At 37.6% G+C, this 24,812-nt stretch overlaps 1 protein-coding gene across 1 annotated transcript; it reads left to right on the top strand.

Annotated features, from left to right (window-relative positions):
• Positions 16,942-23,726, top strand: LOC109717569 (LEAF RUST 10 DISEASE-RESISTANCE LOCUS RECEPTOR-LIKE PROTEIN KINASE-like 2.3). Its single transcript, XM_020243415.1, has 3 exons — positions 16,942-17,716; positions 19,288-19,323; positions 22,580-23,726. Exons 1-3 carry the CDS (start codon positions 16,942-16,944, stop codon positions 23,644-23,646), a joined length of 1,878 nt encoding a protein of 625 aa, XP_020099004.1. The 3' UTR covers positions 23,647-23,726.

Genomic DNA, 24,812 nt, shown 5'->3' with positions numbered 1-24,812 from the left:
TCAGACCGCTTTCCCAAATTTTTTGATGTGCTCTTTACCAGCTGGAAAATCAAGTTCTTGTTTAAACCTCTCTGAATCTATCCCAATAGGAAATTGGAAAGTTTAGGCCAAAGTGTGTAAGAACCATGAACACCAAGACTAGAAAAGGATTTAGTAAAAAAAAAGAATGATTTGATCTTGAACAAATTAGCTAATTACATAAAGCACGCATGAGTAATGTTTGAAAATAGTTGTAATACATTTTTTTAAGACTTATCTAATATAGATTAAGCAATTCGAANGAGTAGGGCTAGAGGGCGGCGCGCGACCTGGATGGAGGAGGTGGCGACGACGAGGCGAGGAAGGCGCGGATTTGGGAGAGGGAGCCAAACCCTAGTACGTTGGGAGAGGGAGGCGCTGAGGAGAAAGGGTTGAGCGGGAGAGAAAGAAGGGAGATGAAAAGTGCCCAAATAAAAAATATAGCTAAATAATTTTAATAATAATAATAAATTATCTAACCTCTTTTGTTTCCCTCTTTTGTTTCCCGCGCATTATAAATAATGACGCTAAACCCTAGCGTCGGTAAAATTTTGACAGTAGAAAAAATTGCCGACGCTTTCTAAAAGCGTCGGCGTAAAAGCGTCGGCACAGGCATATTTTTCTGTAGTGTGGTGAAGGAGAAGGATATGAAGGAAGAGAAGAGAGTAGAAGAGCCATCAATATTCCTCCTCTTTCTCTTTCTTTTTTTTTTTTGCTTTTTTTTTTTCTGGTTCTTTCTCTATAAAGAGAATAAAAATATTGTACTATGGGGCCGTTTAGCCTAGATTTTGAAAAAGTGATTTCTACATAATTGATTTTGATTTGGAGAAGTCATTTCTATTAAAAGCTATAGAGTATTTGACTCAAGCTTAGCGTTACGTGCCGTGAGAAAGTATGATAAAAAAATGCTCTGTTTGTTTTCAGACATAATATTGCGCTCCGCATATCGCGATTTGTCGGTTATGATATATTTTCTGCGGTCCCACCGGAGAACGCAGAAGTATGTCCCTATATGATTTTTTCTCAACTCCATTTTATCTAATAACGTTAGATAGGCCTCAATACCAAACTAAGCCTAATTTACTAAATCTAAATCGTCATACTATTTTTTNATTTTAAAAGAAAAGTGATTTACGATAAACTTTTTGCTGAAGTGATTTTATAATGATGTTTAACATTAGTAATAATTAATACTAATATTACATGCTAATATTTGTAAAAAAAATGTGCAAGCTAATATATGAAAAAAATATATGCTAATTTTTTTTTAATAGATCTCAAGTTACCAATAACAATTTTGCAAAAAAAAATTGTATGACAATGAATATCTATTAAAATAACTATTATTCTAAATGTGTTCGTCAAATAATGCAGCAATGCGATGGAAAGTTTGTGTTATAATGTAATTATCTATTGTTCCACTATCATTCTGTTTCAAAACATTTGCACTGCTTTCATCTTCTTCCACATTTGACATGTAATTCATATCTTGATCATATTTGTTAAACTCTTTATCTTGCCTCGAACTAATCCTGATAAAACAATCATTCAAGGAATCAAATAGACATGCATTTATATTGAAACGAAGAAACATTGTATTGAAATAGTAATCATTGGAACATTGCATTAAACAAAAAAATATATCATAAAAACATGCTATATGTTAAGATAACCCTCTATATATTATTACAAAATATTTTTTTTTCTGGTTTCTTAAAATTTATGAGAGCGTTGCCAGATCTTAGCCGATTTGAGCTGAATCGAATCGACCTGTTTGGCCGTATCTAGCCAGACCTAGTCGGTTTTGGCCTATTTTGGCCATATTGGCTAGGTTGGATCCAATCAAAGTGGGTCCAGCCAGGTTCCAAAGGTGTTCATCTAACTAGAGCAGGCCCGACTGGATCAAACTGGAACAGATTCGGCCGGATCCAGCTGTGTCTATGCTGATGCCGCCTTGGTGAGCGTGTGCATACACGCTCGCAAGAGAGAGAGAATGAAGATTAGGGCGCAAGAGATACCTCATACGTAGGAGTGAGGAAATTCACTGGAGAGAACTCTTTAGTTTAGGAAGAGAGGAAGCTAGGAGAGAGATAGAGTGATTGGTGAGAGGTGGTTTGGGAAGAGAGGAAGCTGGGAGAGGGATTGAGTTATTGCTGTTAGAGAGAGGTGGGTTGGAAAGAGTATTTTTCGCTGTTAGGTGGAAGACGAGAGAGAAGACGTAAGAGANCCGCGCAATATAATTAACGACGCAAAACCCAAGCGTCGGTAATATTGCGACGGTGGAGAAATTTACCGACGCTTTTTAAATGCGTCGGCGTAAAAGCGTCGGCATAGGCCTGTTTTATTGTAGTGCTTGCACCCATGCATCCAAAATTATGACCACATTGGCCATGTCATATGGGTGTGGCTAATCCGTACCACCACCACAACAATAATAGCACATATGCTATATTTATAGCTTACATCAAAAGGCTACCCAAATCCTAATCTAATTAGATTTCTACTCTAATTAATATTTAAATCTTAATTTATCTCCAACAGATTAAAATATTAATCCTAATCCTATTAGGATTCAACTACAAATCTAACCAAATTCTAACATAGAATGTTCGCAAATGCTCACCACAAATATCACCAGCCGGTTTATCGCTCTAAGCTTTCGAAGAGAGCTATTTCTCATGGACTTAAGCAAAATCACTTATCAAGCTCATGTAACGCTCACCTTGCTTCGTAAAGTGAGCAAGCCTACCTCTCCTTGTGCTAGCCAGGACCTAGTGGTCCTATGACAAAGTACAAGAGAGAGGGGGGGAGAGAGAGAGAGAGAGAGAGAGAGAGAGAGGAAGATAGAGTTTGGAGGAGTACAGTATTCTATTGCTTGAGAGTAGAAATGTGCAGCTGAATTATCCTAAAGGGGTGGAGGCCACAAATATATATAGGCTACTCGTTGACCAAGAGAGCAACTAGAAAGGTGCCAAGTGGCGCAAAGCTACAAGTCAAAACGGGAGGCTACGAGCTCTCAAAAGTCTACATTTATTACATCTAGAAACCTAAGGGACTCTTAACTTAACTTTTGTGTTCAAAGTCGCGATAACCCTAGACATCTATAAAAGATTCCCGCAAAATCTCTATACAAATCTTCTTTGGAGTTTGGGTGATTGCAAAAGAGAAAATATGTAAAAAATTCTAAGTCCCTCGTATTATTCTTTGCCATTGAAGAAAGCATTATCTCTCTTGATGTGTCCATCAAAAAAAAAAAAAAAAAATTCTTTGTGGCAAGGTTCTTCGTTTTATTTTTTCTGCCTGGACTCTTATCTAGGGACCATTTGGTCAATAGGAATATGTTAAAATCGGAACGACGAAAAATAGATCCAGAAAAAATTAACTTAATGCAAGAAACGAAAAGATAAGAGGAAAGAGCACACTGATATTTACGTGGTTCGGCCAACGACCTACGTCCACGGGCGAAGACGGAGCAAATAATTTATTAATGTCGAAAAGGCAGAGTACAAAGAAAATCTCTCAAAAGACCCCGAACTCTAAATAGATCGGAAACGCCGCAACCCTTGTCCGTACAAGAAACTCCAAGATGACTTCTCTCTAATATGTACGGACCACAAAATGAGCCTTAATTAGCACACGGCTAATTAGCGCGCACACGGCTCCTCTCAAGACCCCAGACCGTACGAAATTAGCATGGGTCTAATTAGGATTGCGGCGGCTTGGCTCTCTCCAAATATGTAACACTTAATTGAGCCGGAATAGGCATAGGAGGCTTCTTAATTTTTGTCGCCGCAACGTGACCACCGACAACTTAATTAATTTGCATGGCCTTAATTTGAGTCGCGGCATCATTAGCTTGGCCGTAGCATGTATATATAATACATGTCTCCTAACTAGAGTCTAATTCTAATTCAATTAGAATTACACTCCTAATTATAATCCATATATGCCAAATTAAATCTAAATTTATCCAATCCCAATTAGATTAGGATTTAACTCCAATTTAGGTCACTACAAATCTAAACCAAATATAACAGAACAAAACATTTTAGGTTGCAACTCATGAAAAATATTCCAAATGTTTTTCCATAGAACCTTACAAAAATGTCTAGTAGAAACTCACAGGGAACACATCTAAACTAGGCGACTTGTCCTTCCCAAGTTGAAAACCGCTTTCTTGATATCTTCAATCTCAAAAGGCACCGATTCCTAATTGTGATTCTTTTTTTTCAGAAATAACCCTCTCCAGTCCCCACACAGAAGGAATAACCTATCTACTTTAAGTGATCAAAATAATCAACAATTTTTAATGCCTGTTATATATGAGATGTGATGCGGACTGGGTCCCCTTTCGGCTGTATGAACGTCATCGACGCCACAAGTGCAACTTGAGCATATGGCTCGATCAATCCGAACTGGGTTCCGATTGAATCGCATCCATTAAGTTTTAGAAGTATCTAGAATTATATGATTTTTTTTTTGTTGGCGCCACGTGGTAGAGCAGGCTGAGCCACGTTGGTGAAGCAAAAGAACTATATATATGAAGTGACACGTGGTACACCTGGAGCTGAGAAAAGCATGCCTGAAACGAAAAAGCAATTTTAGGCGGAGTTGAATACGTGGGAAGAAACGGTCGAGTGCCAATTGGTTGACTCGTCTCTCGGCTAGCCTATGAGCTTTATAATTGTAACGACCCAACCCACTAGCAACAATAACTAGTTGGGCCCAAACACCGGCCCAAAATGCTTAAGCCCAGTTATTATTACTAGTGTCTAAGTCTTCATATAAACCCATTGACAACTCCATTCCCATCCGATGTGGGACTATTGGGGTGTCACAGACTCCCTCCGTTTAGTCCCTGACGTCCTCGTCAGCCCTAAACACACACAGCCCAAAATCACCAAGTGGTGTGAGACTTGTCCCGCTAGCCTTTGTCATTCCGACTCTGACTTAGCCTGTCAATCACCAACCATGTTTTAGTCTGCCATTTCGACCCTGGCTCAGCCAAGACTCATCTCACACTTTCGGCTGGTGAACTGACTCTGATACTAAATGTAACGACCCAGCCCACTAGCAACAATAACTCGTTGGGCCCAAACACCGGCCCAAAATGCTTAAATCCAATTATTATTACTAGTGCCTAAGTCTTCATATAAACCAATTGACAACCCCATTCCCATCCGATGTGAGACTATTGGGGTGTCACAATGATTGTGGATTGAAAATATAAATTGAATCTTCTAATTCAAAACTTTTGAGGTTAAACTATTGCCATAGATGATACGGCGAAGCCGTATCATGAACTAGTTCAAAATATTTTTCCTGATGAACTTCATAATTTCGTATGCAAGAAAGTAGTCTATTGCAATAAAGAGCAAACCTAATTAGACGCAATCGTGGGATGTAGACGTTCTTGGATTGATGATATTGTAGTGCCTTCCTCTCAGCCGACGGCCGCTTATGAAAATCGCATTGCCCCCTGATGGCTTGAGTAGTATACCAATAATTAGAATATTCTCCGTAATGTTACCAAATGGAATGGAGAATGAGCTAATATCTCCGGAAAGACGAAGGATTGATTGTCGTCGACGAATATCTAGAATGCGAAGTTGGGAGGGGAAGACCACGATTGTCAGCAGGAATCATCCTACCCCCTAATGACTTGAGCGCTAATCTATGACATGATGATGGCCAGAATGTCCTTTGTGGTAGTGCCAATTGGAGGAGAACGGATTAGACTAGCCTTGATCTTGACCGAGGTGGAGGAAATGGTGTTGTTGGATGCCATTGCTCCTCTTTTATCAGCATTATTGGATTTGGTCTCAAAGATGGAAGACAAAGCCATATCTCACCGGGCATCCCATTTTCTGTGCCGTTGTGAACGGCCCAAACCGCCACGGGTCTAACTTCGGTGAGTGGTCATTTATGGTACAGATTAGATTTATTTAAATTTTATTTTGAAATTAGGTTTGTAGGTTCATGGATTCCAGCAAACTCAAGAATCTACTATTAATTTTCCTATACTTGAAGTGTTAATTAGGAAGACGCTCAATTAAGAGACCAAATTTAATACTGATAATACAAAGAGACCATAATATAAATATGAACCTGTATTGATATAATTTTCAAGTGCATGGCTTAAACAGGGGCATACCCCTACTGTACATAGTGAAATGCTCAGTTTATGGACCTACGATCGTTCAAAATTAGGCTGCACAGTTTAATGAGTTGGTGATCTGATTTGCTCAGACCTCCTATGATTCAGTTCAGGTTGAAACCACTTTGGTTCAAGTTGAATCCTTTATGTTTCAGTTTAGGTTAAACCGGCTTGTAGTTCGGTTCAACTTGGCTCGGCTTGAACCTTCTGTTGTTCAGTTCAGGTTAAACCCACTTTGATTCAAGTTGAATCCTTTAACGGTTCGGTTTAGGCTGAACCAACTTGTAGTTCGGTTCAGCTTGGCTCCGCTTGGACCTCTTGTTGTTCACTTCAAGTTGAGCTGCCTTGCAACTCAATTTGGCTCTGTCACGCCCGATTCCACGGAAGCCCACAGGAACGTCAACAAATCCGCCAAACGGAGAGAGTTTTTCCTGTCCAGATAAAGCGCCAACATAACATAACAATGGCGAAGCAATACTAGAGATCACAACTGAAAGTTTTCCAAATTACAAGAATAGAATAAAGTTACTAAATAAACTATCTACATGCATCAGTGCATTATACACAAGCTGAACTATTGTACACCACTATACAAAATCACACAAATCTCAAATCCCCAAAAGTAAAATTACAAGTAAAAGGCCCTGGCCCTCACTAGTCCCGAAGTATAGTATAGAGCAACTCTCTACCTCCGGAGCGGCATTCGGGAGGATCGACCCCTACCAAGTCTAGTGCGTAACTCTGTCAAGCTCAATGTGGCTCTGCAGGCTATAGTTTATGCAATGATCAAAAGATCACAAGTAACCCATATCATGTACTCAATATCAATATACTATTGAAGTGGTTTTAAGTGAAATGGCACTATAAAACTGTCGAAATCCTACCTCTATGTCCAACATATTTGTTTACTACTGCTGCTCTAGTCTATGACTTATGTCACATGAACAAGCCTTTGTAGTCATGCATACAGTGTCACTCGGCCCCTCCCGGCCTAATTAACGTGTGTACACAATAATTTTTCTATGATTTGATTCTACCCTATATATATATGACCACACAAAATGATGGAGATAGGTACTCGCAAATAGTGATAATGAAATTCTACTTCCCAATACAATTTACACTAACATTACCCTCTATAAGCATACATAGCATATAGACATATATTTGCATCAATGGAGACATAGTAGGAACTTTGCCGTTTCTGATGACTCGGACCCCACCTCACATCGCTAATCCAATAATGTCCAGAATTGACCTCGAATACTTCACTCCTTGGCTCACGTCCTGTAGGAATCTACTAAGCAAAGCAAGAATACTAGGTTTTGTCGAGAATTAACCAATTTACCTCAAGTTTCAGTAACAGCATCTCTATGACAACCAAAAGTGGTAGAGGAGCTCAACAAGGATCCAGTGGTACCCCATTGCGAGAAACCGATGATGAAATCAATGAAATTCTTATAAGCTCCAAAACTCGACATATAACATCCCTTTCTCTTATTCACTCCGATTCAACTCAATTGTACACTCAGTTGTACTCAAAGTAACCTCAATTTCAACTAGAACAAACTGTAAATTGAACTCTACCCTGGTCTCCAACCAACAAATACCAATTTGATTACCAAACGCGAAGATTGCATGAACTGGACTCTACCTCTCTCCCTACTTGCTGTAGCCACTGGGCTATGCCAGCAGTAGCTGCTGGCTGTAATTGCAGAGAAGCTAGCAGCTGCTGGCTGTAATTGCAGAGAAGCCAGCAGCAGTCAACTGGCTGTTGCTGCAAAGCAGCCAGCAATAGCTAGCTGGCTGCTACTACTGCGCGTTGCAAATTCAACCAACAGCAACTGCTAGCTGCAGCAGCAGCTATTTGCTGCTGCAGAAGAGCCAGCAGCAGTTATTTGCTGTTGTTGCTCTTTCTCAGCCAGCAAGAAAGAGAAAAAAAGAGAGATAGGGAAAAAAATTAAAAGGAAGAAAGAAAGAAAGAAAGAAGGAAAGGAATAAGATACCCGTGCCGCCGATAAGGTGGCACGTTTGAATTGCGATCGGCACGTCGGATTGATCTGAAACCTCAAAATCTTATTTTCTTTCTCTTTCTCCTCTTTTCTCTTATTCTTCTGTTTTTTCTCCTCCTCTCTCTCATTCCATAGGTGAAAAGAGATAAGCATGGCTTCCATGCATTAGTGGAATTCCACTTAACTTGCACAATTGCTAGGAAGTTCACTAAACGTACATAATTACATTTTAGTCCTTTCAAAGTCTAAATTTGAGTTATCAAGTTTGTTTTCACGTCACTTTTGAGCCAAAACGTCTCCAATTCACGCTAGCCCAATAAGGACCAGCTAACCAGCAACTCATACTGTAACCTTATCTATTTGTCAAGGTTCAGTATTCCACAAGCTTGCTTTGGAACTATAGTAGTTCTATTCGGGTTCAACCAGCTTTGGTTCAATGGAATCCTTTATGGTTTGATTTAGGTCGAACCAACTTGTAATTCAGTTTTGCTCGGCTTGAACCTCCCGTGCTTCTATTTGAGTTGAATTAACTTCATTCAAGTTGAATCTTTTATGATTCAATTTTGGTCGAATCGGCTTGTAGTTCCGTTTGACTTGACCTAGACCTCTTATAATTCAGTTCGGGTGGAAGCTACTTCGATTCAAGTTGAATACTTTATGATTCGGTTTAGGTTGAACCGGCTTATAGGTCGGTTGATTCACCGTTATAGGTTCGGTTCACCTTCTTGGATTTGGTCCATCTTTGGTTTAGCGTAATGGATGTGGTTCACCACCTTGGATTTGACCTTCGATGCATTATATTGTGGTTCGCTGCTGTGAGTTTGGTTCAATGTCTTATATGTGATTTAACATTTGGGCTTGGTTCACTGTTAGGAGTTTGGTTCACCATTTTAGATTTAGTTACCCAACTTGGGCTTGATTTATTTTGATCCATCATCGGCATGAACCGCCGTCGACTTGGGTTTGCTTTAATTTGAATTTGCATCCAAGCCGGTTTGAGTTAGGCTCGGCTCCGACTTATTTACTTTTTCCCTTTTTTATTAAGTTCAAATTGAACTCATGCTTACGTTGGACTCAGTTCAAATCAAGCATTTATGCAGTCGATTTGGTTTAACCAAACCGGGTCAAGCCTTTCACGAAGATGACGATCAGATTTAAAGGAACCCAAATCAACCCTATCACGAAGATGGCAGTTTGGTTTAATGAACTAGCAAGCCTATCACGAAGATGGAGATCCGGTTTAAGTCGAATCGAAATCAAGCCTATCATGAAGATGGCGATTTGGTTTAATGAGCCAGATCAAGCCTATCGTAAAGACAGCGACCCGTTTAAGCCGAACCAAAATCAAGCCTATCACGAAGACAGTGATTTGATTTAATGAACAAGGTCAAGCCTATCGCGAAGATGGCGATCCGATTTAACAAACTGAACCCAAATCAAGCCTATCACGAAGACGACAATTTGGTTTAACGAACCAGCAGGTCAAACCTATCATGAAGACGGCGATCTAGTTTAACAAATTGAAGCCAGATCAAGCCTATCATGAAGACGACGATTTGGTTTAACGAACCGAAGCAAATCTAGCCTATCACAAAGTCAGTCATTTGGTTTAACAAATCGGGTCAAGCCTATCGTGAAGACGGTGATTGGGTTTGAGTAAAATCAGATCTAACCTAGTATGAAAATGGCGGTCCAAGTCAAATATTTATTTTAGGGCTAATTGCACATAATTCCCTGTAAACATATCCAGTAGCACATATATCCCTACAAAGTTTAACTTTTTATTTTTATCCCTACAAAAGTGTAGTGTTCCAAGAAAAACAAATAAAATTTTATTTGGCTAGTATAACTACAGATCTAAATTAGCCGGCATTTCTTGATAGTCGGGGCTAATTAGACTTCATTTGGATACGAAATTGACACGAAATTGACGTCACAAATGATTCCAAATCCGGGATTTAATTTCAGCTGGAATACATTTGCTAACTAGTGCCTAAGGCGCATTGCACTTTTTCCAACCACCTTAATTGAAGAGTTTCGACTGTGGCAAATAGCTAGTTGTATCTCAACGCATTATCTCCTTCATCCTCATCTTCTCTTCTATTTTCTTCTCTTTCTTCCCACCATCTCCCTGCTGCCTTCTCTCCCTGCGCTGGACATCAAGACCAGCAGTAGTAGCAGCCCACTAGCAGCAGCAAAAGGGAACACCAGCAGCAGAAGTGGACACTTCTTCTACCTCTCTTTCTCTGCGTGCTAGAGCAAGCAATACTAGCAGCCACTTCTCCATCGCCTCCTTCTTCTTCCTTTTCATCTCTGCTGGTTGCTAGGACCTCTCCAGCAGCAGTCTTGCTGCCAGCAAAATTACAGTAGCAGCAGAAAGATGACAGCAGCTGTAGCTCCAATTGGGAAGCTCCATTGATTATAAGTCCTCCAAATTTGAAGGTTGAGTGCTTTGGTAGGAGAAGGAAGTGTTACAACTCAGCTCACACTTCCTTTTCATCTCCAAATTTTCGAGTAATTAGATCCAATTTTGAATTAGGGCTAAGATAGGTTGATTTTGGACTAGTTCTTGGAGTTGATGGATTTTCTTTTAATCAACCCCTGTAGCTGAGTTTTAGAAGAGTTGGAGACAAGCTTACCTTCATCTAGGACAGGAGGAGAGTTCGGTTGAGCTAAATTAAGGGTTGATATGGTGTGAAATTCCATCTTCAATGAGCTAAATAACCTTGTAACTCTCCCTTTCTGTCTTAGTATTTTGCATGTTGTTTTGGCGTGCCAACAGCTAGCAACCACACCAACAACAACTCAGCAGCAAGCTGCCAGCAGACTGGCAGCACTGTTACTAGGGAAAAGGGAGCTTTATTGGAGGTGTTTTGATGCTCCAATTTCAAAATTGAAGGCATAAATTTGTGTAGGGGGATGTTGGGATACTGTTCGTACCTTCCTTGAGCTAAAAGTCAAATTAATAGCTCCAATTTTGAAGTTAATTGAAGACGATGCTAAATACTGATTTTTGGGGTGAATTGAGTTAACTCTAGATTTTCATAAAATGCATTTGAATTTCTTCTGGGAGCTGAGCTTTCAAAGGATTGGAAATGATCTTGACTTCATCCTCTAGTGATTAGAATCTTGTTTGGACTAATTTGGAGGTAAGATGAGTGAGAATTTCAATTTTCAGTGAGGTCGAAAACTGAAAAATAGTTTTTACGTCGAAGCTGAATTCTTGACCTCTATTTCTTATTTGTGATGGATTTTCGTAGTGAATTATAGATTTTTCTTGTAGTATAGAAGTGAAAGATTACTCGTGAATTGCCTTCCAACCTCATCTTGTCTTGGATTTTCTTGTGGAGTAAGGAATTAGCAGTACCAAGGTGCAGTCCAGCAGTAGCTACCGCAGTGCATTCCAGTTGTAGCCACTGAACTTGAAGGTGAAATTGCTGGATTTTGATGTTTCGAGCTGATAAAGTGAAACCTACTTTTGGTCTAACTCATTGTGTGGAGTAAGGGGGGCAAGTTATTTAGCTGAGTTGGCGAGGATTTGAGCTTCAATTTAGGTAATTTTGGTCATAATGTTGATTATCGATCTTGAAGTTTCATTTTTGGGAGTTATGACTCCAACTTTCTTGTGAGTGAGTTTTATGGGATTCTAACTAATCTGTGCCTAAATTGCACCTACATTGGCTCCGAATTAAGTAAATTTGATTCCGAAGTTGAATTCATATGTATTATTGACTTTCGTTAGAAATTTTATTCAACTTTTGATTTCGTTAAATCTGACAGGGATTTTTGAATTTTGTCTTCACTTTCCTTTTAATTGGAGCTAGGGGAAGGTACCTGTGGAGTTTCAGTTTGATCCGTGATGGAATTAGCATGCTATAGGTGGGTTGAAGTTTACCGAATTCATTGGAATTCCTCCTAAAGTGTCATGAAAATTTCAGCATGCATAGTTATGTGTTGATCATTATGTTTAGTAGCTCAATTTGTAGATTTGCATATTATATTATGAAATCTAAATTTGGACACGTGCTTTAGTATTTAGATGATTATTACATGTTGAATTTAAAAATTGACTTAGGAGAAAGCTTACACTTAGACATATCATTACTAATAAACATAACATAGCTTCGGTAGCTATTTTTACAATTGTATTGCCGCTGTTACTACGTCGCGAATACTCATATTGATGTAGATTGAGATAATACTCGTGCTGAGATGCCGAGTGGATATTTACAACAGTGTTTAGGTTGTTTCGTATTGTCAGGTGCCGTCTGGATTAACGGTGGACCTAAGTCCTTTCTTTTTGCATCAGATTGTGCTAAAGACACGTGAGCTTTGGTTTTTAGATTCATCTAACCATTTGCATCAACTACAGCCTGCGTGAGTTTGTTTGAGCTTGACAGAGTACGCTCTTTTACTCGGTTGGGTAGCTCCCCCGAGTGCCGTTTCGGAGTGAGGCCTTTTCGAGTTTTTGTCACAGCAGCCATTTTGGGCATTCTACTTAGATCGGCCACCCCCACGAGTAGTGCGCAGAGTAGTTGGCATAGGCTGGACTATTCTGGTGGCGGTCCTTTTAGATTGAGTCTGTTGTGACAATGTCATAGCTAGTGATCCATATATACGGAGAGCATGATTTGAGTAGTAGTAGTGTAGTGGCATATTAGCTGTAAAGTTTCTTCCAACTTTTCACTTTTGCTTTTTTACCTACCAGCTTTACTTTGTAGCTTAGTGGGTAGGCCGTTGGCATCAGTGACGGTACCCACTAAGAACTACTCTATTTTACAGTAGTCCTCATCCATTGTTATCACTCTCTCTTGCAGAGCCTTCGGTTGCTACTATTGCTGCTACTGATCGAGGTACAGAAGTTGCAAGTTAGATCATTGTTTACCCCGGTCGTCGTGCGAGGGGAGTGCCACTATTGGAGATAGTTTACTTTTGTTTAGTCATGTACTTATAGTTGTATTTATTTTTAACTATTCAGAGTTGTGAGGTGATGATATTGCACTTATGGATTGTTGTACACCTTGGATTGCATGTATATATAAGTGACTCTTTATTTCTGTTTTTGGTAGCTTTGTTACTCTCCATTAGTTGTTCTTGTACCATTTATAGGTACTTCAATCTCTTCGTATTCAGGATTTCCTGTATATGCGGCGGATCTATTGGCTAGCCCGGGTGGAGCTGAAATCCGGGGTGTGACGAAAGGTCTAGTAATATTCATATTTGCCCCTCTGGTTTGTTACCGTTAGAGCATTATTTATTTTTTAATACCTGATAAGTGAAATGATATTTTTGTACTTACAACTATCCCTCCAAGCTCTCAAAAAAAAAAAAAAATCCCTCCAAAAGCCCCCAACTGTTAGAATTATGTAAAAATGTCCTCCTAAAAAAGTATTTTATCTAATAATATAAGAGGGGAAAAATGTCAATTTAACTTATTCACTAGCCAGGAGTAAATATTATATTTATGGTTAACTATATTTTTCTAACAAATCCTAACAGCAGGGTTATGTTTAAAAATATTAGGACTTTTGTTAAAAATATTAGGACTTTTGTAAGGATAAAATGTAAAGTTAAACTTTGTAAGGATGTATCTACTATTCGATATGTTTATAGGGTGATGTATATAATTAATTGTTTATTTTATAATTTATTTTATTTATTTTGTTACTATTAGTTTCTTTGGGGAATAGAGACTTGAGCATTAAGATCCATCATGAAGACGGCCACATAATCAAATCGGTTGGAGATCCATCGTCACGTCATTCGCACACATATATGCATCTTTCTTCGATGTTGGGGAGACGGATGTTTAGTGTTTATGCGCGCATGACATAGTAACAATCCAATGCATGATTGATTTGATCGATCGAGCGTCTCACGAAGACGGTCGTGTTAGGATTTAGTTAGATTTGTAGATTAATTCTAGTTTGATAAGAATTAATATTTAAGTTTGTTGGAGATAAATTAAGATTTAGATATTAATTAGAGGATAAAATTAACTAGATTATGATTAATATTTAAATCTAGTAGAGATTAATTAAGATAGATGTAGATATTAATTAAAATAGGAATTCTAAATATATTAGGATTAGCTACATCTTTGGTTGAGCATTATATATAATGCATTGGGGCAAATTAATTAGCCAAGAGCTATAAAGGGCTGAGAGGTGTGTACGGCTAGCCTTCGTTGCCGTGGAAAAATTCTAGAATGCAACGGGTACATTGATGACGTGGCGTAACAAATCAATCAAATGTCTCATTTTAAGGGTATATGTCCCATTATGATTGTAAAAAAATATTTTTATTGTACTTTTGTTTGAGAAGAAGAAATGTGATTAGTTTATTATTGATGACGTGGTGTAAGTGTGACAGTGTAGAATTCCTCGTTGCCGTGAGAGAGAGAGAGAGAGAGAGTTAGTGAGTTGAGTGCACCTAGTGTATAAGTGCACACGAAGGATTGTCTTTTAGATTTATAAAAGACGAAAGAAGGGTAAGAGAGATTCAAGAAAGAGGGCTCAAATTGCAGCTACTCTATGCAGAAAAGGAGTTACGTGTAATATTCTCTTATTTAATGAATTTTATTTTATCCGCATATTTTCTGTTTTGATTTTTTTTTCTTTTGTGATTGTATCAGCTTTTGTTGAGGAGACGGAGACGGGTTTATGGTAAAAATCAGATTCGACGTTTCCGTTGCGGAATCCCAACAATTGGTATCGAATCCACAGCAGTCAGTATCAGAGCGGGTTGCAGATTTATAAAATCTGATACCGGAGCTAGTACCGGATTCCCAACAGGTCGTGTGATCAAATCGATAAACAATCATCACTATACCGTTTGCGTGTATACACCAACACGCTATCGTTGCCACCATCGAAGAAGAAAGAAGAGGCTTTGAGACCTCCTCGCGCATTGTCGTCGTCGTTGTTATCGCCGCGGCCATCCTCATCGTGCCTTTACTTTTTTCTCACTCTCTCTCTTTTCTTTGCTTTTTTTTCTTTTGTAGGTTAGCCAATGAGAGAGGGGGACCCACGCCCTCTCTCTCTCTCTCTCTCTCTCTCTCTCTCTCTCTCCCCGATTGAGAGAGTGGTGGAGATGGATGCCCCACCCCCCTCAACGCCTCTCCGTATCTCTCTCTCTCTTTTTTTTTTTTTTCCTTTTTCTTTTTTGCTCTTTTATTATTATTATTTTCTCTCTAGCACCCTAAGGTCCCTAACTCCAATTTATAAAGGCCCTAGAATTCCTTTACTTTAGGAAACTTTTCAAAAGTATTTGGACAAAAGACAACCTTTGTTTTTTTTGAATTTTTTTCTCCTTGGTAACATGGCCCCTAAGAAAAATTTCTAATCACAAATTTTTTTTTACGCTCACTTCAACATTTTTTTTTTCCTTTTTTTTATTATACCATTATTTTTTAGGCTAAATGATGTTTGCATAATACTTTTGTAAGTAGTGCTACTATACTTTTATAAGTATAGAGCTGTTCGAACTCATAAGTTATTTTCGATGATAGAGTTTTCAAATCAATGATCCGCTCCGTTAAATATGATTTATAATATTTAAAATTTTTATAAAATAAATTTTATAATTTTTCGAAATCATAATAAAGTTCATTAAGCGGGCATAAAATGAACGGTCAAAATCAAACAACATCCTAAAAATGGATGATCGGATTCTTCAATTTAAGATCGGAGTTATTGATCTTTATCTAGGTAATGAATAGAATTTTTTTATCAAAAATTCAACATATTTCAATTTTTTTTTATACCGTTAAACTAGCAAGTATCCTATACGTTAAAAATTATCAATTTTGTAACTTTTTAATCGTAAAGTAAATAATGTCGAAAAATTATAAAATTTGATTTCTAAAAGTTTTAAATGCTCTAGATAACATTTAACTGTATGAATCGCTGATTTGGAAGCTCTATCATTAAAAACGACTTATGAGTACGAGAGCGGTCGTATTTATAAGAGTATAGTAGTGGGACAGACACTTTTGTAGATAACATTTAACGGTATGAATCGCTGATTCGAAAGCTCTATTATTGAAAATGACTTATGAGTACGAGGGCGATCGTATTTATAAGAGTATAGTAGCGGGACAGACACTTCTATAGATAACATTTAACGGTATGAATCGCCGATTCGAAAGTTCTATCATTGAAAACGACTTATGAGTACGAGGGCGATCGTATTTATAAGAGTATAGTAGCAGGGCAGACACTTTTGTAGATAACATTTAACGCTATGAATTGCTGATTCGAAAGCTCTATCATTGAAAACGACTTATGAGTACGAGGACGATCGTATTTATAAGAGTATAGTAGCGGGACAGACACTTTTGTAGATAACATTTAACGGTATGAATCGCTGATTCGAAAGCTCTATTAGTGAAAACGACTTATGAGTACGAGGGCGATCGTATTTATAAGAGTATAGTGGCGGGACGGACACTTTTGTGACCACGACTTGTGGTTTTCTTTACACGGACTTCAACAACTAAGATGTTGTGAATCACACCTTTACGACAATTATTTCTCCTGCACTTAAACGTGATTTTAGTGGGCTCGTCCAGCCCGCGTATTCAACACACCCTAGTCACCTATGAACAGGTACTCAAATATGAACACGATTCAGTTTTTTCTTTCTACACCATAACAGGATTCAGTTTTTCTTTCTACACCATAAATTTGGTTCTTCTTTCTTTCTCCCCTCAACAACATAATGGAAGTAGCTGTATAAGGCTACGTTTATGCCATGTCTGAGATACACTTGTTCCTCCTCTTCTTCCTCGTCCGCGGATCCCTTCTTGCAGACTCTCTTAATCCTTTTTGCCCTGTAACCCAATTATCATGTGGAGGTACCACCTGGAATATTAGCTTTCCTTTCTTCACAAACTCCACCACTAATCCAAGATGCCCTGAAGTTCATTACATCTATTGTCAGAATGAGTCACCTGTGGTCCAATTTTATAACACCGGATTTGCGTACGCTGTTAGAGATTATTCACCCCAGGATAAAACAATTGTAGTTGATGATTTCAACCTAAATTCCTATTGGGCACCCGATTGCGTTTTCCTTTACAATTTTACGCACCCCGTCCCTGCTATTAATCTCACCCAACTCACGTTGAGTACAAAGAAGGCATTAACTGCGTTCACCTGCGATGAAATAGAAAGCGACTACAATCAGAATATTTTCAGCGACTATTTGGGTCATGTTTCGTGCAAGAACTACACGCTCTTCCTTCCGCAAATTTCCGGGTACCGTCGTGAGAGTGATCTTCCTCCCCATTGTTTTAGTCGGGGAGGCCTCTGGTTTAACTGGAAATTGTCGTTTGGCGGAGATTATGGAGGTAGCAGTGATGGCGGCATTTCTCTGCTCTCCGGCGGTTTCTCTCACAACTGGGTTCTTCACCCAGATTGTTTCGGTTGCGAAGTAACTGCTAGCGATAGTTGTAGTACAAGCGGCGATCCAGGAGACCTAGACTCCCCATGCCAATGCATTAAGCACTGCCAAGGTGATGGAAAAGGTACTCACAATAGCTGAGTTTATTTCCTTCATTGCTTTGCATAGTTGTTGGTGGTAGCTTTGATACTAACGGAGAGTTAAGAAACTTTATTTGTTGACTCTGCCCATATATATATATATATATATATATATATAGAGAGAGAGAGAGAGAGAGAGAGAGAGNTGAAAAATTAATTAAGGGGTTGGTGCGGCTGAGACTCTCCTTTGTCCGCTAATTAATTAAAGCCTCTTGGAGCAAGATCCCTCAAGCATGGTGTTCCGTACGGTCAAGAACCCACCATGCTAATTAATTAAGGAGGAGTGTTGCTAATTAATTAAGGAGGAGTGTTTCTTGTATGCCTGGCGCATTGTCCGTACGGGTTGAGAGAAGCTTTTTTTCGGAGTTGCTTGTTGCGGCGTTTTGGATCAAATTAAGTTTTTTGGTCTTTTGAGAGATCTTCTTTGTACTCCGCCTTTTCGACATTAATAAATTATTTGCTCCGTCTTCGCTCATGGACGTAGGCCGTTGGCCGAACCACGTAATTATCGGTGTGTTCTTTCCGCTTATCTTTTCTTTTCTTGCATTAAGTTATTTTCTGAATCTATTTTTCGCCGTTCCGATTTTAACAGATGAAGACATGGTTTTTTCTCGAACCGGCTCTGATACCAACTGTCACGGCCTTAGCAATTCTGTTCGCAAAGTCCGTGCGGCGCCCGCCTTCCTGCTCGAAGATGGGCAAGCCTTCGTCCCTATTGCTAGTCCGGACCTTCGCGTCCTACGACTAAGTATGCAAAGGGAATGACAAAAAGAGAGAGGTAGAGGTTCACTCAAAAAGCTAAGTACTACACTACTTAGAAAAGAGATTACAACACACATACACACACTCCCTCTTGTGTGTTTAGTCTTAACCAAACCTCACTACTTATAAGCTCCTAGATACAATGAACTTAGACACACACTAACTCTCTCATTATGACACATATTAACTCACCCACTATTTCATAGTAATGAGCCTTCATAATGACCAAAAGCTCAAGAGTCATCCATAACTCCCATGAGTTTCATAACCCTTGAGTTTCCCACAGCAGGTTGGGTTTGGGTATTGACAACCTAATTCGACCCGTTACCAACCCGAACTCGCTAAGCAGATTTGGGCCACTGTCAAGAAGAAATCAGCGGAAAATATTTTGTCCGTGACATATGGCTCTGAAGGTTTGTTTTACGTGGAACGAAAAATCAATAAGTTTCTATTATTTTACAAGTGTGACCGACCTTTTTCTATGTTTTTTTCAAACTTGAGAGTCAATTTCTGTATCGATCTTTTGAAGGTAAAAGTGAGGCTTATTTGTGGGAATTAAACAAATTGAATGCAGGTCCAAAGTACCAAAAACAGAGAGTAATGACCATTATTATAATAAAAATAAAGGTCTAAACGATCATATATTTTCTTAATAATAAAAAGTGTCAAATGTAGATTAGTTGTACCACTAATGTTAGTTTTGAATTAATTAAGTACATATTTTCACAATTACGGCTTTGAAAGAAAAAATGTACTAAAGTTTTTGATGAAATATTCTTCTATAATGCTTCAGGTGCACACGTTCTAAGGAAAAGAAGCATCATAATAGGTATTTATTTATTGCAATTATCACCTTATCTGCTTTACTTTTTTTTTTTTTTATATCTTGTTTCTTCATTTCCGATATGCTTCACCATAGTATAATAATAATACTAGTGTAGAGATCCGCGCGATGCAGCGGGTAAATAATAGAATCAAAATTTTAAAATTTTAATAAAATTTATAGTTACAGCTTATTGATGTATAGGAAGCTATACCATGTTAAGTACAGTCAATTTGAATGACTAAATTCAACTGTTAAAAAAATAAAATTATAGTTAGAAGTTTATATAATTTTTTAATATCATCAAAATACAGTAAAAGACATACAATTTTATTGTATTATATGCCTCTTGAACATTCCGTTGTGAAAAATAAAAAAGGGCTAGCTCCAATGCAGCTGAATAAACCCAACGAGCACTTATATGGGCCGCGGCTTGGCTTTGTGGGACGATACTTTTCGAAGAAGACAACGTTCTTTGCATATTCTTCTTCTTCATCATCGTCCTCATCATTTTCATTAACACAATGAGAGAGAGAGCTGCATGAGTGTGGGGAGGGAGATTAGATGATGATGTTTTTTTTTGCATGAAAAATAACATACCATACAAAAGACAGGGGGCCGGGGGGATTAATAGAGGTGGGGAGGATTGGAGTTACAAAGCCCATTCATTGGTAGCATATGATGCATATAATTAAATGTTGCATTTTGGATTAATTAATTCTTGTGATTTCAAAGGATTGGGAGGTTTGAGGGAGAAGAAAAAAAAAAAAGTAACGTATAAATTAAAAAGTACATTGATTAGAGGTTATTGAATAGAGAGGATGGAAGGGGAAAAGCCAAGGTCATTGAATAGTAGGTGAGGTTGAAAGAAAACTTGCCAAGGAGGGGAAGAGAAAAGCCAAAATCATTGAATAGAAGGTGAGGTTGAAAGAAAACTTGCCACGTGGCAAAAACATTGGGAATTCATATATGTTAATAGATATATGGAAATGTAAAAACACCTAAATGATACTATTCTTTTCCAACCTTTTGTTTGTGAAAGAGAGCCTTCAATCTATTTACATGTACTATAACTAAAAAAAAAATATATATTATTAGATGACAAAAGGTAATAAACTAATTAATTTTTACAAAGATCTAANCGATAGTACAGTAGCCGGATTTTATATATATATATATATAGAGAGAGAGAGAGAGTGGAGCTAGAATACTTTTACAAGTACCATGGGGGTGGTGCTTTAGTGTTTTTAGCCCTTGGATGGAGAGATGTGAGGTTGAGATGATGGTGGTAGGTGGTGGTAGGTGGAATAGTGTTTGATCCAAGGACTATTAGTAATCAAGAAATAGATCCAATGACTAAAAACCTAATTGTACCATGGGGGTGATACTTGTAAAAGTATCCGAGCTCAACTCTATATATATATATATATATAGTCCGGCTGTGGTGATTGTAAAAGCACAAGTACTTGGTGTTTGTAAATTTTTTACCGTTAGATCTATCCTTTTGATCATTTCTACATGTTAGATTATACTATTCAACCAACCACCCACTCAACCCTAGGAGGCCATATAATCCTAACCGCACATCTCTTAATCCAATAACAAAAAAATCTACAAGTACCAATAGCTTGATACTTTTAAAAGCATAGAAACTTAATTATATATATAGAATGGCTCTGAAGGTTTACTTTACTTGGAAAGAGAATTGTTCCATTATTTTGCAAATGTTAGATCTTTTCTCTGTTCTTTGCGACTTCCTGTCAGTTTCTAATTTTTTGAAGGTGCAAGTGAGAGGTATTTGTGTGAGAATTGAAGAAATCAAATTCTAGTCCAAGAGCCGAAAATTAAGAGAAATGGCCATGATTATAGTAAGAGAAATCTAAAATTGTTACTTCTTTTCTTAGACATAAAAATTTTGAGATGTGGAATAAATCTGAGTTTCGAATTGAGTACAAATTTTCACAATTACGGCTTCTAGAAAATTGTTTAACTAAACTTATTGATGAAATATTCTGCTGTGTCTTCTCAGGAGCCCAAGTTGCAAGAAAAAGAAGAGTCGTAATAGGTATTTATTGCAACCACCTTATCTGTTTTTCCTTGTATCTTGCATTTTCATTTCTGATATGTTTCGCTATAGTATAATATATATGTATAAATACACATATATGATATATTCTTTTTCAACCTTTTGTTTGTGAAAGAGAGCCTTCAATCTATTTACATGTACTGCAACTAAAAAAAGTAAAAAATTATTAGATGATATAAGGTAAAAAACTAATTAATTTTTACAAAGATATAAAGATTGCTAAACTTTGTACATCAAGAAAGATAATTGACCAAACCAAACATAAATTTTAGCAATATTGAAATTTTGTTATCCACGATTTCCATAATACATATTTGCTAAACTTTGTAAATTTAGCAAATTTACAAAGTTTAGCAACCTTTTTTACAAACTTTGTAAAGTTTAGCAACCTTTTTCAACCTTTTTCAACCTAACATAATTAATTTTTACAAAGATATAAAGATTGCTAAACTTTGTACATCAAGAAAGATAATTGACCAAACCAAACATAAATTTTAGCAATATTGAAATTTTGTTAACCATGATTTCCATAATACATATTTGCCCAATTGCGTAATTGAGACCCAGAGAAAGGTGATTCCAAGTCCTGATATGTATTAGCTATGATATAGCAGTAAAAGTCACATAACTGAGGATCATAATTAAGGGAAAAAAATTTACAGCAGAATATGGAAAGGAAAATGAAGAAGGGAATAAAATTAGTCTTACATTTGCCAAGATTTCAATCCTCACTGAAATTGCTATCTCTAGGGATTTAATCTCTCTAATAAGAAAAAGAGTTTTATTTGAGATTTTGGTTGGAGTATTGACCCTCTATCTACTTCTAAGAAAGATAAAAACCGATAGTCTAAAATTAGAAGTATATACTAAATCGATACAAATTGGAGACGAATAAAATCCAATTGCATAAAAACACAAACAAAAGTGCAAGAAGTTGACTTGGAATGTAATTTACTTGACACCACAAATATGTCTGAAAATTATTTATTTAGGATGAAATTCGGATAGAACATGATGTCAGCTGCAGAATAAGAGTATTCTACAACTTTGTTAATGAGATACACAGTTTGAATTTTCTCTAGTTATAAGAGTATTGAGTTTCTTGTAGCGAAAAATTCCAATATTTTACTTAATCTATAGTTGCTGGCTTTTTTTTTTTTTTTTTTCCCTTTGCAGGTGTCATTGTTGGCCTTTTAAGCTTATTATTATTTGCCCTATTCTTTTTCATCTACCTTTTACGCAAAAGGCTCTATGACCTGCTGCTCTTTCCAAAGAAGATATCAGAAACTGAACAAAGAGTGGAGGCCATTTTACAGAATTATAAGCATTGCGCCCCAAAAAGGTACGAGTATTCGGAGGTAAAGAAAATAACGAAAAATTTCAAAAATACTATTGGAAAAGGCGGATTCGGGGTCGTCTTCAAGGGAAAGCTATCTGATGGCCAAGAAGTAGCTGTGAAGGTCTTAAATGAATCTAAAGGAGAAGGCGAAGACTTTGTTACTGAAATTCTCAGCATCAGCAGAACTTCCCATGTTAATGTTGTTATGTTGCTGGGCTTCTGTTTCGAGGGGTCCAATAGAGCTCTTATCTATGAATTCATGCCAAACGGAACCTTAGCTGATTTCATCTACGAAGACAAATCTAATATGGAAGCTTCAGTTCGTTGGGAAAGATTACACGACATAGCAGTCGGCATAGCTCGAGGGCTAGAGTGTCTGCATCGTGGATGTAATAGTCGCATAGTGCACTTTGACATAAAGCCTCATAACATCTTACTCGACAAACAACTTCGGCCCAAAATCGCCGATTTCGGATTGGCTAAGTTATGTTCCACAAAAATGAGTGCCCTTTCGGTGCACGGTAGAAGAGGAACCCCTGGGTATATGGCCCCAGAATTCTGCTTCCCAAATTTTGGGAGCATCTCCAGTAAGGCCGATGTCTATAGCTATGGAATGATGGTACTTCAAATGGTTAAGGAAAGGGATAGTATCTGTGAAGGAGTGGAGAATAGTAGTGAATATTGTTCAGTGTATTGTATATACAATCATCTAACTAAATATGATGATTTAGGTGCTTTTGGGGTGACTGTGGAAACCGAAGAAATTGCAAAAAAATTGATATTAGTAGGGCTTTGGTGTATACAGATAATACCTGCCGATCGACCATCAATGAGTCAAGTCGTGGAGATGCTTGAAGGTGGTGTAGAATGTTTGCCAATGCCGCCATTCCCTAAGTTGTTTTGACTGTGGAAATTAGTTGCACTATCAAATAGCTCTTCTAGTTCCTATGTTTAAATGGTTTGTTGTTTTAGCACATTCAAATCTTTGTGAACAACTCCTAACTTATTTTTAATTTGTTGCTTTAGCATATTCAAATCATTGTCTTTCATGGATAGACTCAGCAAACTTGTATTGAAAAAGAAATGGGCATTTCCTCTTCTTTCTTCTGAAGAGTACAATTAATTAACCGGTAGAGTTAGACCAAGCAGATTAGAAAATAGAGAAGCAGAAGTGCTTGCTTTTCTAGAGCCTATGTCCATTTGTTAGATATAAAATTTAAGTCAAATCTGGAACTGAATTTAGATTTATCTGACTTGCAATTTGAAGAACATAATCAAAACAGGATCAAACCAAATCACTCGCTCCAATGGATCTATTGCAAGATCATAGGATGAAAATTGCTCCAATTTCCATAACCCAAATACACTATTTTATGTACAAAATGTATTTTTGAGATAAAGGCTGAGTTGTGGGTGGTTTCTGTGAATTTTAGCCCGAAATAAGAGTCAAGTACCATGCTACTGAAAGTATTTCTTACTTTCAACAACTAATACATCCTACAAAATTTCAATAGGATTGGAGAAGAATCATAATTTAAGAGACACTTGGAGCAGAATCTCCACTAAATTGCGTACAAAATAAGATCTTCCCAATGCATTTTCTTTATGCAAGGACTGCAAAAACTATCCTAATCATAATGCAAGCAACGATCAAATGCTAGAAATACACTCAAAAGGTAGGTATGAATCCTATCGCCCACCGATCCAAGGGGGAGGTTCTCTCCACTAGTCACATCATATGACTAGTGGACAACTCCCTATCTTTCCAATTGTAGGATGTACATCTACTTTTGAGTGTACATTTAGGGCATGTTTGGTTCGCTCATTTTTCACTCTGGAATCGGAATTGAAATGGACGAATCCGTTTGTCCGTATTTGATATGCGGGATTTTTATTCCGATTTCGATTTCCGGGTAAATGGGAATCCCCCCTAATTACCCTCTTTTCCAATCCGGTCTAAGAGGTCGGATTGGCAATTAAATTCAGGCGGAATAGATTTGTTCGGGTTAAATTTAACTTTTTTAAACTTATTTTTTAATTAAAATATTAGTTTAAGTTTAAAAATTATAT

This window comes from Ananas comosus, linkage group 11 (genome assembly GCF_001540865.1).
Source record: "Ananas comosus cultivar F153 linkage group 11, ASM154086v1, whole genome shotgun sequence".
Taxonomy (NCBI): domain Eukaryota; kingdom Viridiplantae; phylum Streptophyta; class Magnoliopsida; order Poales; family Bromeliaceae; genus Ananas; species Ananas comosus.
The sequence above is the reverse complement of the archived record's forward strand: the minus strand, read 5'-3'. Positions and strand labels throughout refer to the sequence as shown.

Excerpts from the sequence above, each read along its gene's own strand:
- LOC109717569 (XM_020243415.1), top strand. The coding sequence starts at position 16,942 with ATGTCTGAGATACACTTGTTCCTCCTCTTCTTCCTCGTCCGCGGATCC. Across the intron at positions 17,717-19,287 it reads CTGCCAAGGTGATGGAAAAG|GTGCACACGTTCTAAGGAAA; the intron begins GTACTCACAATA and ends ATAATGCTTCAG. Across the intron at positions 19,324-22,579 it reads GAAAAGAAGCATCATAATAG|GTGTCATTGTTGGCCTTTTA; the intron begins GTATTTATTTAT and ends TTCCCTTTGCAG.